The following is a 12899-nucleotide window of genomic DNA, read 5'->3' on the forward strand; positions in this document are numbered from 1 at the left end:
GAGAGTGGCAAGCCGACAGCTAAAAGGAACGGAAGCAAAGTGTGAAAGCCCACAGCAAGCGCTGCCGGGGAGCATATGCATCGGACTTCACAGCTTCCTCCTGTTTCTAGCTTACATTTGCTCCATATGCTGCTTTACACAGCTTTCTGGGGCCATAATGGGTTTTATTCCGTAGTTTTTATACTAACATGAATGACTCACATCTGCTCCAGTACCCAATTTGCTCTCTAATGTCTTTGCCTGTGAGGAGAGAACAGCTTCTACCGAACTTACCAATGACGGGAGTGGTATAAAGAGTCCAAGTCCAGGGGAAAAGAAAGGTCAGACCCGTAAATGTGTGAGCTGATGGGTGCTTGGCGGGAATGTCACGTTACACGTTACATGGGGGCAAAATTGGAACCTAGAGAAATGAACTGGCTAAAGAAGCGTAACCAGGAGGTAGATCTATTTAGGCTAAATGAGAGTCCTAATTCAGAGCAGACTTTTTTTTTCTTCTTCATTTCCTGCCAAAATCTTTTGCTTGAAGCTTTTTCTCCCCATATTGATTATGAGAGAACTGCATTGGATTGGTCACCAATGATATAGTTAATGTCCCCTGTGGAATCACCAGGGCACTGTGTTATTTAGGCTGGTGTGCATGCGTGTGTATTTGTGCATGGATGTGCACACGTGTGTGGGGCCCGGAGGATAGATAACCTTGGATCTTATTCTCAAGTATCATCCATCTTGTATTTTTAAGCTAGGGTCTCTCACTGGCCTGGTACTCAACAGGCAGACTAGGGTAGCTGGTTATGAACCTTAGGGACCTGCCTGTCTCTGCCTCCTCAGCTCTGGCTTTACGAGAGTACAGTTTCTTTATCAAGTGAGTTCTGCCAATGGGACTAGCACCTTGTGTTTGCAGAGCAAACACTTTACAGACTGAGCCATTGCCACACCCTCTGTCCTGTTATTGAACAGTTTTAAAGATCTGTCCAAGCTTGGGGGACTTCTAGATATGTTGGATCCCAGAAGAGATGTACAGTACTGGGATCTGCATAGAGATTCATCTGGCTCCAGAAGTTTTAGAAGACTTACCTATAATACCAACTGTAATGGCCCTTACTGGCCTGACAACCGAGACCAATATATCTTTTGGTTGGGTCAGGTGATGACACTTAGCAAAACTGGATTCTTTAGAAATCTTCCGAGGCCCAGGGACTCTTCTCCATGTGAGAGGGAGACAAAACAATAATGATTTGTGGGCTTTAGAAGAAAATCTCCAGTCTCCCCCGCATCACAGGCCTTGGTATGGAGTCGGCTCACCCCACGGCCTTGGCTTCCCCATATGCCGACCAGTCTGAATGAAGCCCTTCGGCAGCAGGCAGTGTGGGGCTGCACCATCTCAAGAGCTTGGCGGTGGTGTTGTGTAACTGTCTGCCATCTGGTACTCAGAGGCAGCATCACAAAGCGCTGAGCAATGGACTAAGGCGCTGATGCTCTGGCGCTTGCCTGGAGGTGGGGGGTGGGGTCCCCTGCAGAGCTGACACAGAACCCTTTGTAGGCCAGGGACCAGGGGCCTAGGGTGAGGCTCCTGGAAAGGATCCGGAGAGCTCCGAAAGCTGCAGGAATGGCTGCTTTTTACCATTCCCCACCCCTCCTACAGCAGTTATTTACCCAGGGGGCCTTTGCCTGAAGGAGCATCAACCGAAGAGTAGACCCAACCTTTCAGAGGCTAGGAGTCCTACAAAGACAAGTGTGGGGAGATGTCAGCAGTCAGCCGAGGTCTGCGGTGCTCAGCAAACCCAGTCGCATCTGGCAATGGACTGGCAAGCTTTTTCTGGCTGTTTGATTTCCACAGCCCAACCCCAGATTTCTTACCCCCAGCCCCTTTCCTCCAGGACTCTTCCATGGCTTTTGGGCACGGCTGCCTTATGGCTGAAAGACAAGGTACCAAATACTGGAGTCTTTGTGGGGGTTCTTCTGTTACTGAGCGTGTGTCTTGAGGGCTTCATAGCACCAGGGGAGGAGTTCTGGAGTCTGGAGAGCTGACTGACACCTTTCTTACCTGCACTCAGGTGTGGGCACTGCCCGGATGCCACGCTCTAGCTTTGTGAAGGAAGATGCAGGGAGGACGCGGCTGGACTGCTTGCTGTGCTATTCTCACCTGAAGAAACTAGGAGCCAGCCTCCCTCTAACGCAATGGCAGTGTGGCTTCAGTGGCCACTGCTCCCCCAGACTGTGCAAAACTTGCGAACCTTTCTCTCTGAACTCTCAGGTCAGACAGATGGACACCTGGCATTCAGTGTTCACATCCATTTTAAAACGCAGACTCCAGTAGGGAAGGGATGGGATGCGATGCAGTTGTGATTGATTGGCACTGTTGGTGTGGTCGACTGGGTTAGGAACCATTTCCTAACTTACAGATAGGGCTAGAATTCCAGCCTACCTGAGGCCTATGCAGAAACTGGATTCAGAATCTTCCCTGTCTCTAAATCAGAATGACTTTAGTCTGTGGCTGGAGGGCATATTCCTTAAAAACCTTTGGGAAAGGAATTTTGAAAGATACTCCTGTGTAACTGGTGTTCACACTCACACGGTCATTTTCTCGCAGCTTCTTGTAGTTGCCCTAACTTTAGGTCCCCTCTCTAGCAAGCCCAGATACTTTACAAGGAGAGAAAACTCAGGGAGATAATCTTGCCTTAATTTTCAAAAGGACATCTTTCAAGTTAAATTTAGACCGGCTCAGTTTTCCATTAAGCAGAGAAAGTTGCCAGGCACCTGCTCAAAGGCAAAGAAATGCCCTAGGGAGATGACTGAACTTGACCTTGGCCCTGAATGGTCAAGCAAGTGAGCCTGGACTTGAGGCAGCATCTGGGTCAGCCCCACTATCCCAATGTTGGCTGCGGGTTAGGGGATCCTAATGGGAGTGCCACATGCAGCGCCCTGCATGGATTGGGAACTCCTCTCAGGCAGTGCCTCACCTGGGGCGGGTTGGCCCGAACCTTAAGTATCAGCTTGCAGCGGGAGTAGCTAGCATTCCAATAACCCGTCCCCGCCCCACCCCGCCCCATCCCGACCCGCAGGGCTCTAGCCGGGACAGTCCGGAGAGCTGCATCCAAGGTCCCTCAACCGCCTGGTGCTCCTCGGTCGGCGGGAGGCGGTAGCGCCCCCTCTCAGAGCCGGGTTCCCTCCCGCCCAGCTCTTGCACGGAGTCAGTCTGTCTGTCGGGCCCGCCCTCTCTCCGCGCTCCCTCCTCCTCGTGCTCCTCCCGGGGTGCCGGGCAGAGAGCCTCGGATTCTACCTTCCCGGCTGCTCCAGGCGGTTTCCCTCGCGGCGGCCGCGGGCAAAGGCAGCCACGGCGCGCAGCAGCATCTCGGCGGTCACCGCGGCTCTCCGGCTGGAGCGGGCGCCCTACTGAGCTGCCCCTCGCCCCTTCCCGGCCGCGTCTCGAGTCTCTGGCGCCCCTCGCCCCTTGGTCCCCGGCTGTGGCTTCTCTCTGAAGCGGGAGGGGCAGGATCCCACAACCCAACATAGGGATCCCCGGAGAAGCTTTTCTCTTGGAGAGAGGCGCTCGGCGACTCGTGCCCCGCCGCCCCTGACCGCCGGGGGGTGCCCCAGGGACGCGTCGCCGCCGAGAGGAACAGGCAGAGGGGACCATGCGGCGCCTGACTCGCCGCCTGGCGCTGCCCATCTTTGGGGTGCTCTGGATCACCGTGCTGTTGTTCTTCTGGGTCACCAAGAGGAAGTTGGAGGTGCCGGTGGGACCCGAAGTGCAGACCCCCAAGGTATGCCGTTTGGTGGCGCGCAGGGCTCGGGGCACTGCCCGGTGGGAGGGCGCGAGGTCTATGCGTGGGGTTTGAGGGTTCCAAAGCATGTGGGGGGGGGGTCTGGGTGCCGCGAGTAGGTAACTGGCGCGGGATGCGACTATGGGGAGGTGCTTGAGGAATTTAAGAAGCTCCGGGCGCAGTTCCTTGGTGTGTATAAGTGGCAGTGGGCGCGGGTGGTGGGCGCGCGCTCGTGGACCCAGCGGGGCTCCCAACTTAAGTAGCAGTCCGGTGACAGAGGGGTCGCTGCGGACCACCCACCCTGGGACTGGCGGTCGGTGGGTGCCACTGGAGGGTCGCTGGAGGTTGACTGGGTGGGCGATGCTGGCACCCATGCGAAGTCTGGTGTATGTGCGAACCTCCTTCCCTCTGCTGCCAGGCTCCAGAGGAGGAGGCTGATGACCCGGGTGCTCTGCGCACGTGAGCAACACCAGCAAACTCACTGTAGCCTCCCCAGCCTTCCCTGCCCACCCAGCCTGGCTTGGTAGCTCCTGACTCTGTTACCTGTTCCCTAGCCCTTTAGCTGCGTTGGAAGTTGATTGCATTCTGAACACCACAAATGAGCCGCTAAGAACAGAAACCTTCCTATGGGCGGGGAGTTGGGGAAATAGGAACCCAAGTGGCCTTTCTAACTCTTGTCCAGCAGCGCAGCCCAGAGGAGTGGAAGGTTCCCCCTACAGGTTCACTCTTGAGATTAAGAGCCCTTGTCCTTTTCCACAGCCTTGAACAGGCGAAACAGAGCAAGGCCTCTGGGGGAATTTGCTGGCAGCTAAACAACCCTTATGAGTTCAAGGCGCTCTGTAGGAGTGGGTGAGAAGGCCTTGAAGGAGCTTGTGGTCCGAAGGAGGAAGACTAATGAACACCAGTGTGTTGAGTGGGAAGGGCTCTCATCGCTTAGTATAGTAAGAAGGGCCTACTGTGTGCTGAGTGCATAGTGGGTGCTTTCTTCATAAGTAGTTGTCGAATATTGTTCTTATTTCATAGATGGGGAAACAGGTCAAGAGTCTTTAAATATTTTGTCTTACTTAGATCATTTTGGTTTTGAACTCAGACCTCCACATTCAGAATTTTCTCAGTTGGACCCTATGGACGCCCTTTTAACCAAGTACACCGGCGCTTGTGTTTTGGCATCTTGCCAATGTTAGTTGATCAAAACAAACATTTAGTTAACTCGTATATACCTTGCCTATGTGTGAGGTGGCATGGGATTCAGAGGTCCGGGATTTGCTCCTAGGTGGTTTTACTTACTCATGATCCGGGACACGCAGGACTGACAGCCAAGTGGGTTCCCTGCATTGGATGTCATAAGAACCTGGGCTTCCTGGAGAGGACACAACGACTAAATTGAGAAGGATGGAGTGATGGCCAGTAGACAGAGGGCATCCCAGGTTCAGATGAAGTCAGGTTTAAAAGAACAAGACAGCCTAATGCCTGTGGAGGAGGGGCACCAAGAGAGGGACAGCTTGTATGTGTCTGGTTAGGGAGGCCCACGGACTTTAGGGTCTATGAAGGGGGTTAAACAGGGAAGCTATGCCTTCCATTGGCCTGTCCATCAGGCAGCCTTTGTAGTACAGGATCTATTTTCTCACTGATGCAGACCCTGACCATGGATCTGAAGGGCTTTTTCTCTTTTTCCCTAGGTGGTTCTGCTCTGTGTGATGCAGTTAATGATGCCTGCAGGGACACGAACTTTCTCTGTTTAGTGCTGAATCTCATTACCTTAAGCTGACTTATTCTTAGTTTTGCCCCAGGGATCTGGGACAAGCACTCTTTTTCCTATGGGGGTGTTCGTTGTTTTTACTCGTTCACCACCTTTTATCCTGGTCTGTGCTCAACACACATTTAGTGATAGCAGGCAGCTAGAGACCAGGCACTGTGCTAGTTTTTGGTGTAGCTCTGATGGATCTGTATGTCTTGTGTGTATTTTTGCATGTGTTTATGGATGAACATTCCTGAGTCTTAGTGTGTGTGACTTAATTAGGGTCACTACTGCTGTGAAGAAGCACCGTGACTAAAATCTAACCAGGGAGAAAGGGGTTATTTGGCTCACACTTCCACATCACTGAAGAAGTCAGGAGAGGAACTCAGAAAGGGCGGGAAGCTGGAGCCAGGAGTTGATGCTGAGGTCTTGCAGGAGTGCGGCTTACTGACTTGCTTCATGTGACTTACCCAGCGTGCTTTCTTATAGAACCCAGGACCTGCAGCCCAGGGTAGCATCACTCACAATGGGTAGAGCGCATTAAACACCAATTAAAAAAATGCCCTGCAGTCTTGCTAAAGCCCCATCTTATGAAGACATTTTTTCACCTGAGGTTCCCTCCCCTCAGATGACTTTAGTTTGTATCAAGTTGACATAAAATTATCCTTTCACAGCGTGTATCCCAGGAAAGATGGGAACAGAACAGCTTTATGTCCCACGATTGGTATGAACAGAAACTTTGTGTGATGTGTCTAAAGGAACACAGTATTCGCCCCCAACTTGATTGCATGTTAGAACTGCCTACAGAACTTGACTGGTCGAGAGAGTCTTGAGTTTATTGTGGAGATTATGATTTTGTTGATCTGGGGGCAGGTCCTAGAATCAGTACCTCTGTAAATGTGTCAGGTGACTATAAAGCAGTGCTTGAGAAACAGATGAAGAATGCCAAGTCTGTGGTTTTGTTACTTTGTGTGAACATGACCAAATGTGTCCTCTTATTCACGAGTGTGATTGTAACTAAGTCAGCGTGGACCTTTGTGCACAGGAAGTAGTCACCCCAATGCTGTGCTTTTCCTATGCATAGACACCACTTCCCATACAGGCTCATTCAGTCTTCCCAACAAGGGAGACAATACTTTCTTTTGAAGATTGAGACTAAATGATGGTATTGGGATGGAGATAAAAAGGCATTTCAAGAACAGCATCAGGACAAAAACAGGATGAGCAATGTTCTGGGGTCCACTCACCTCATCTTTCTTCCTTGCTGCTAAATTAGATGGGCAGCCTAAGTCTCCACTTGAGGATGATTCAAGGTTGGGATTGTATACAGTGTGAGCTCCTCATCTGCTTTCTAGAGCTTCGCTGTATGGGGAGTTTCCAAGTGTGTGTGTGTGTGCGTGTGCATGTGTAAGTATGCTTGGGTGTGTGTGTGTAAGCATATTTGTGGTTGTGTGTCAGCATGTTTGGGGGTGTGCATAAGCATTTTTGGATGTGTGTGTTTATGTCTATGTGCAAGCAGGTTTGGGTGTGTGTGTTTTTTTGTGTGTGTGTAAGCATGATGTTTGGGTGTGTGAGTCATTCAGAGATTAGTCTTGGATGTGGTCCTTGACAGCTGTATTGTTTGAGCCGGGTTTCCTTTGTTGTTTTTCTGCTGCATAGGCCAGACTATCTGGGGTCAGAGGGTCACGGCTTTCTCCCATCTCTGCTTCTCTTCTTGCTGTAGGAGCCCTGGGATTTCAGACTTGGGTTGTCGATTATGGCCTGCTTTTATGTGGGTTTTAGGAATATGAGCTTTACCCATCAAGTAGAATCCTTTGGCCTGAGGTTGCTTTCTTGACAAGTTGGTGCAGTTGTCTACCATGGGGGAAAACTCAGGTTTTGGATGAGTTCAATACACTAGACATTTGTAGAAAGCAATTGTGCAATCTGGGGGAAGCCTTTGCTGGGATATGCGGAAGCATAGGGGAAACTTCCTCTTGCTGAGGCTTCTTTCCAACACAGGGGTGGAATGATGTCTTTCCTCTTTGTGGTCCACACCCCTAAAGCAAAAGGCAAGTTAACAAGAGAAAAGCAAAACAGATCCATTTGATTATAGTTTTAAATGCCATGGAAGCTTTCAGATTGAAGACCCAAAGGCTCAGCGTGTGTTGCCAAAGACATCGTAGATCTGGCAAAGAATAGATGGTTACAGAGGACATAGCACTGGAAAAGAGGGTACATTCCAAAGCAGGGAGGTGGGGTGGGGAAGTAGCAAAGACTGCCTGTTTAGATTCTTCAAACCTATCTGAGCAGCACTCTTCCCTCGGGGTGTGAGCAGGGCTGATTATGGAAAGAAGGGCTTAGATCTACTATCAGACAAGGTAGGTCAGAGAATTTCTTTATTGCCATCACAAAACACACAGAATGTGTTAGAGTAATCTTCGAGGTTTTATGGCTCGCTTTAGGGAAGGAAGAGTCCTAGTACTATGTGGCTCACCCTAGAGAAGAGAGATTCCAGGTTGTTTGCCTTGCCCTTGGCGGAGAACTAGGACCAGGAAACAGGAGGGAACACTTATGCAGAGACCTTGCTTCTGAGACCTTCCCTTTGGGATATCTTTTAAAAGCTCCAATATCAGCATGGTGGTGAGCATCTGTTTATTTCTAAAGAACAGTGGACTTTCTTCCTCTGATTCTTCAGTCAACTTGAGAATGGAGTCGCCAGAGAAAGAGTTCCTGGCCTGGAGACTGCCCAACTATTAGATTCTGTTTGGTCATAGGCTTTCAGGTCCTTGTTCTCCCTTCATCACTGTGTTATGAAGTGTCCCCATTCTCCCAGTGATGATGTCTTCAGAGCAGGCCTGGTGGAACCCTCTCCTCAGTGTCACAGCGAAGTGGACAAGGACAAGGTGCACTGCAGTCCTGGTTAAATAAAGTAATTGGATCTTTTTCTTGGTTTCTTTAAAGGCATGGTTTTAGGAGATGGGCTGGTAACTCAATAAAGAGCTCGCCTACCTGTGACTCAAGCATGAGGACCAGAGTTCTACGCCCAACACCCACATGAAAAGTCAGGCATTGTAGTGTGCACTTGTAATCCCAGCTCTGCTGAGGCAGAGGCAGGATTCCCGACCGAATCAGTCACTGAGTTCTCGGCCGGTGAGAAACCTCGTCTCAAGAACAAGCCTGGGGTTAGAGAGCTGACTCTGGTGGTGAGGTGCTTGCTGCACTAGCGTGAGGGCCCGAGCTCGCCTCATCAGCGTTTAGCTAAAGCAGAACAGGTCAGCTGTGGAGTGAGCATCTGTAATCCCAGATCGTAGGAAGCAGAGATAGATAGATCCTTGGTTCTCACTGTCCAGGTAGTCTCGCCAAGCCGGTGAGCTCGGGCCTCAGCAATGGAGCCTGTCTCAGTAGCAAGGTGGAGGGTGACCGTGGAGGATACCTGGTGTCTACCTTTGGCTTCCACATGTATGCATGTATATATGCATATATATCTGCACACTCATACATAAACATTCATGTAATGCACACACACACACACACACATACCTTTATAAAAACAATGTGGGTAGTTCCTGAGAAATGACATCTGAGGTTGACCTAGGGGTTCTATACTCATGCACACGCAAGCACATATAAGAAAGGATGGCTCTATTAACAGCTCGAGTAAAGATATCTTTTTATTTATTTATTTATTTATTTATTTATTTTATTAATTAATTTATTTAATTATTAAAGATTTCTGCCTCTTCCCCGCCACCACCTCCCATTCCCTCCCCCTCCCCCAATCAAGTCTTCCTTCCTCCTCAGCCCAAAGAGCAAGCAGGTTTCTCTGCCCTGTGGGAGGTCCAAGGACCACCCACCTCCATCCAGGTCTATTAAGGTGAGCATCCGAGTAAAGATATCTTTAAACTTGACTTTTTCCATATTGATTTTATTTTAATGCCGGCTCTGTACCCCCACCAAAATTATTCATCAAATCTCTAATTTCTAATTGAAAAACCATATGACAAATTTGATGTTTTATTCAAACTGTATTTTAATGATAAATACCATATCACTTAAAAAAAACCCCGAAAAAGGTGTGTTCATTTCTCTTCTCTCCTGTCATTTGTTTGCCATTTGGAAAATTATATAATAACTGACAGATTTTTTTTTAAAAGGAGCAAAATTTTTTTGTCTCTTATTTCCAAGAAACTAAATTTAGTCCAAAGACTCAGAAAAGGCAAGAGTTTCAGGCCGGAGGGTGATTTTTGAGGGAGGTATTAGAAATATAAAGTCTTTGAGTAAAGTGCCTCCAGCCTATGTAAATGTCTCAGAATGTTCTAGAAATACAGCAGACATGATTAGAACGTAGCTTGTCTTTCTGTCGTATTTGCATACCACCAGCACCTTAACTATACAGCACTGTTTTATTTCTCATTCAGTAGTTAATTTCTCCAATCAAAAAAAAAAAAAGAAAGAAAAGAGGGATTTTACAGAAGGCCACCGTTAAACCGTTAACATTCGGTATGTGCACCTTGGATTCTGTCCAGGGGATTTGGGCCCTGGCATCACCAGAGCTGGCCTGTTATCAGATGCAGGTCTGCTCGCTCATTTGCTGTGCAGGTGCCCATGCAAGGTGCTGTACCAGCTTCCCTGCAGAGGCCGTTCTTGAAGCAGGGTACCAGGATGCTCCTGCAGCAGGCTTGCAAAAACTGTAAAGCAGGTTGGAATCGTAGGAAATAGCTTGCCTTTACTTTCTAGAATAAGCCTTTAAATTTTTAAAACTGCACTTCATGTATTTAAAAAGTTTAACCCCTGTGCTATTATTTCATCACCTTAGTGAGAAATTTTTCCCAGCTCATTTTTGGCCCACTCTGATCCATGACCCAGAGACTTTTGCAAAGCCCATAAGTGTCTGTCCATATCCTGATTCGCTTTTGCTTTCCTGGCTCTCTTTACCCCAGGTGCAGGCAGGAAGCCCTGTCTCAGGACCCAGGAGTCTGTGCACTAGGGACATCTCTGAGTTAGCCTGCGGAGGATGGCACTTTATAACCTACTTCTCAACGGGGCCTGGCATTTTTCAAAACAAAAACCAATAGTCCAATTTCACCCTCTCTTCCCTGGAAGCACAGACTTACACCTGGAAGTCAAATGAATGCCTCTCTGTCTGTCCAGAGAGTGTCATTCTTCAGGGATGCCTGACCCTCCAAAGCACTCAGCTTCTTCGGTTCCTCAGAGGTCATTTGTAAACCAAGCAAGGATAGAATAAGCCTGCTGTCTTCCAGTGCCTAAAGCTCATTATTTCTCCCCACCCTGCTCTCTCTGCTACACCCCGCCATCCCAAATTTCCAGGAATCTTACCCTTCATCAGGCTCCCAGGAAGCAGTTTTGCAGAGACAGGTTTTATGTGCCTTTGTTTGAGTTCTAATGTTCGCAGACGTGTCTGTCGCTCATCCAAAGTGTCGCAAAGTCCCTGATGTGATTTTGGAAAATAATCTGAATTAGAAAGTGGGGACAATTCCTCAGTTCTGCTCTTAGGGGGAGAATATGAACCCTGCCATGGCTTCTGCACACCTACTCCAGAGACCCAGAATGATGGTCTGGCCATCTGTTTGGGGAAGTGAGTGAGATGTGTCCTGTGCCTCTGCAGCTGGCAGCTGACTCTTCCCAGTGCCTGAGCTATCCTGACCTAGGTGGTGAGCTTGCTCCTTCTGCAGCCTCAGGTGATAAATTCTGGCCCACCTCAGAGCCCTCACTTGGTCAAAATCAGGTATGGTTTTTACCCACACACAAGGCAACCAGGGTATCTTTTTCTACCTTTGGTAGTGCCAGGACTAACTCAGCATTTTCTCCTCATGGCTAACTCACTTCAACTGGGAACTGGGAACAGCACACCATAGCATAGATGATGCCCTATCATCCCGCCTGCAGTGAGAGCCAATTCTGGTTAGTTGCAAACAACTCTGAAAGGAGACCCTATGGCTGTACATAATTTGTGTGTGTGCATGAGTGGTGTGTGTGTGTGTGAAGACCAGAGGTGGACAACAGTGTGTCTTTCTTAATTGTTCTCCATCTTTCTCTTGGAAACCAGGTCCAGCTAGACTAGCAGGCCAGCAAGCCCCAGGGAGTTTTCTGTTTCTATCTCCCCAGTGTTGAGCTTACATGGGCCTGCTGCAGTGCCTGGCTTTTCATGTAGGTTCCAGGGATTCAAACTCAGGTCCTCGTGCTTGTGAAGTAAGCAATTTATTCCCTAGCCCCTACTACTTATCTTTTAATTATTTTACCAGAAATGCTAGACTAAATCAGTCTCTGAGTCTTCAGATGATGAACTGATTAAGAAAGAACCCTTTGGGATAATAAAGAATGTATGTATTCTCTCTCTCTCTCTCTCTCTCTCTCTCTCTCTCTCTCTCTCTCTCTCTCCACACACACACACACACACACACACACACATACACACACACACTCGCTCACTCTCATAGATATATGCACACGCTAGTGCCCTGGGGAGTTCTGTAGAAGCTCCTGAAATTTGCTGGCTCTAGTATTTCAGAGTAAGTGGCCTGAAATGACCTTCTGGGGCAGCAAGCTCTGCATCTGGCAGCAGCCACTGATATCACAGGACCTAACAAGCGCTAGGAAGCTGCTGGGGACAGAGAGGAGATGGTGACTGTGGTGTTAGAAACCTTGCTGCTATGCAGCGCCACCCGGGGTGTTCTCTTTCCTCTCCACTTCATCACTTTCTTTTGCTTTTCTTCTGAACTCCCCCCACCCCGGAATCCCTGAAATGCTAATCATTTTCTAAGGTGGGGAGCACAGGGTACTGGGTGAGAAACCCCACAAAGAAGTCTGCAGAAACAGTGGTAGCCCTGTGCCCTTCCAGAGCCCTCTGCTTCCCCACAGGCTCCAAGGTCAGGGACCGCTCGCCACTCTGCTTCTTGGAGCCGTGGGACTGCTCTGGACACTGAGGCGGTTTTTTACTGAAAGAAGGGAGTTTGGCTTTGGGCCACTTTGAGCCATTCAACCCTCTATCAGCAGGAGCCCTTATCTCTGAAATTAGAGAAGTCTGATCCCCAGCTTCCTGGACAAGGCTGATTTCCAAGTTCAAAGCCTCTTCTGCATGCCATTTCCTGGAGACACAATCTGCCACTTAAAAAATAATAATTAAATTCGCCTCGTGTCTCCTGTCTTCCTAAGCGTAAGCATTTCAGAGATCTTTCAAGGAAAGCAGGCAAACAGAGCATGCGTGCATGTTCCTGCCAGTGGGCTTGAAGGCCCGTGGAAGAGAGCAGCTGTCTCCACAGCCTGCTTTGCTGGGGGGATCCTGCTGTTCATACCCTTCCTTTTTGTATCTTATCCGGAGACGGGTGGGCATGGGGACCATCTACAGGAGAGATGGGGCCATCCTATCTTGACCGTCCCACTCCACAGACCATTTC

The 12899-nt window shown here is 49.1% G+C and overlaps 1 protein-coding gene across 1 annotated transcript in view; it reads left to right on the plus strand.

Moving 5' to 3' along the window:
* Positions 1-3241: 3241 nt before the first annotated feature.
* Positions 3242-12899, plus strand: part of Galnt14 (polypeptide N-acetylgalactosaminyltransferase 14) — a 221904-nt gene continuing 212246 nt past the window's right edge. The window contains exon 1 of the mRNA XM_057771323.1: positions 3242-3764. Within this exon, the coding sequence (XP_057627306.1) occupies positions 3636-3764 (129 nt within the window). The 5' untranslated portion in view covers positions 3242-3635. The remainder of the gene's footprint in view (positions 3765-12899) is intronic.

Source organism: Chionomys nivalis, chromosome 1 (assembly GCF_950005125.1).
Source record: "Chionomys nivalis chromosome 1, mChiNiv1.1, whole genome shotgun sequence".
Taxonomy (NCBI): domain Eukaryota; kingdom Metazoa; phylum Chordata; class Mammalia; order Rodentia; family Cricetidae; genus Chionomys; species Chionomys nivalis.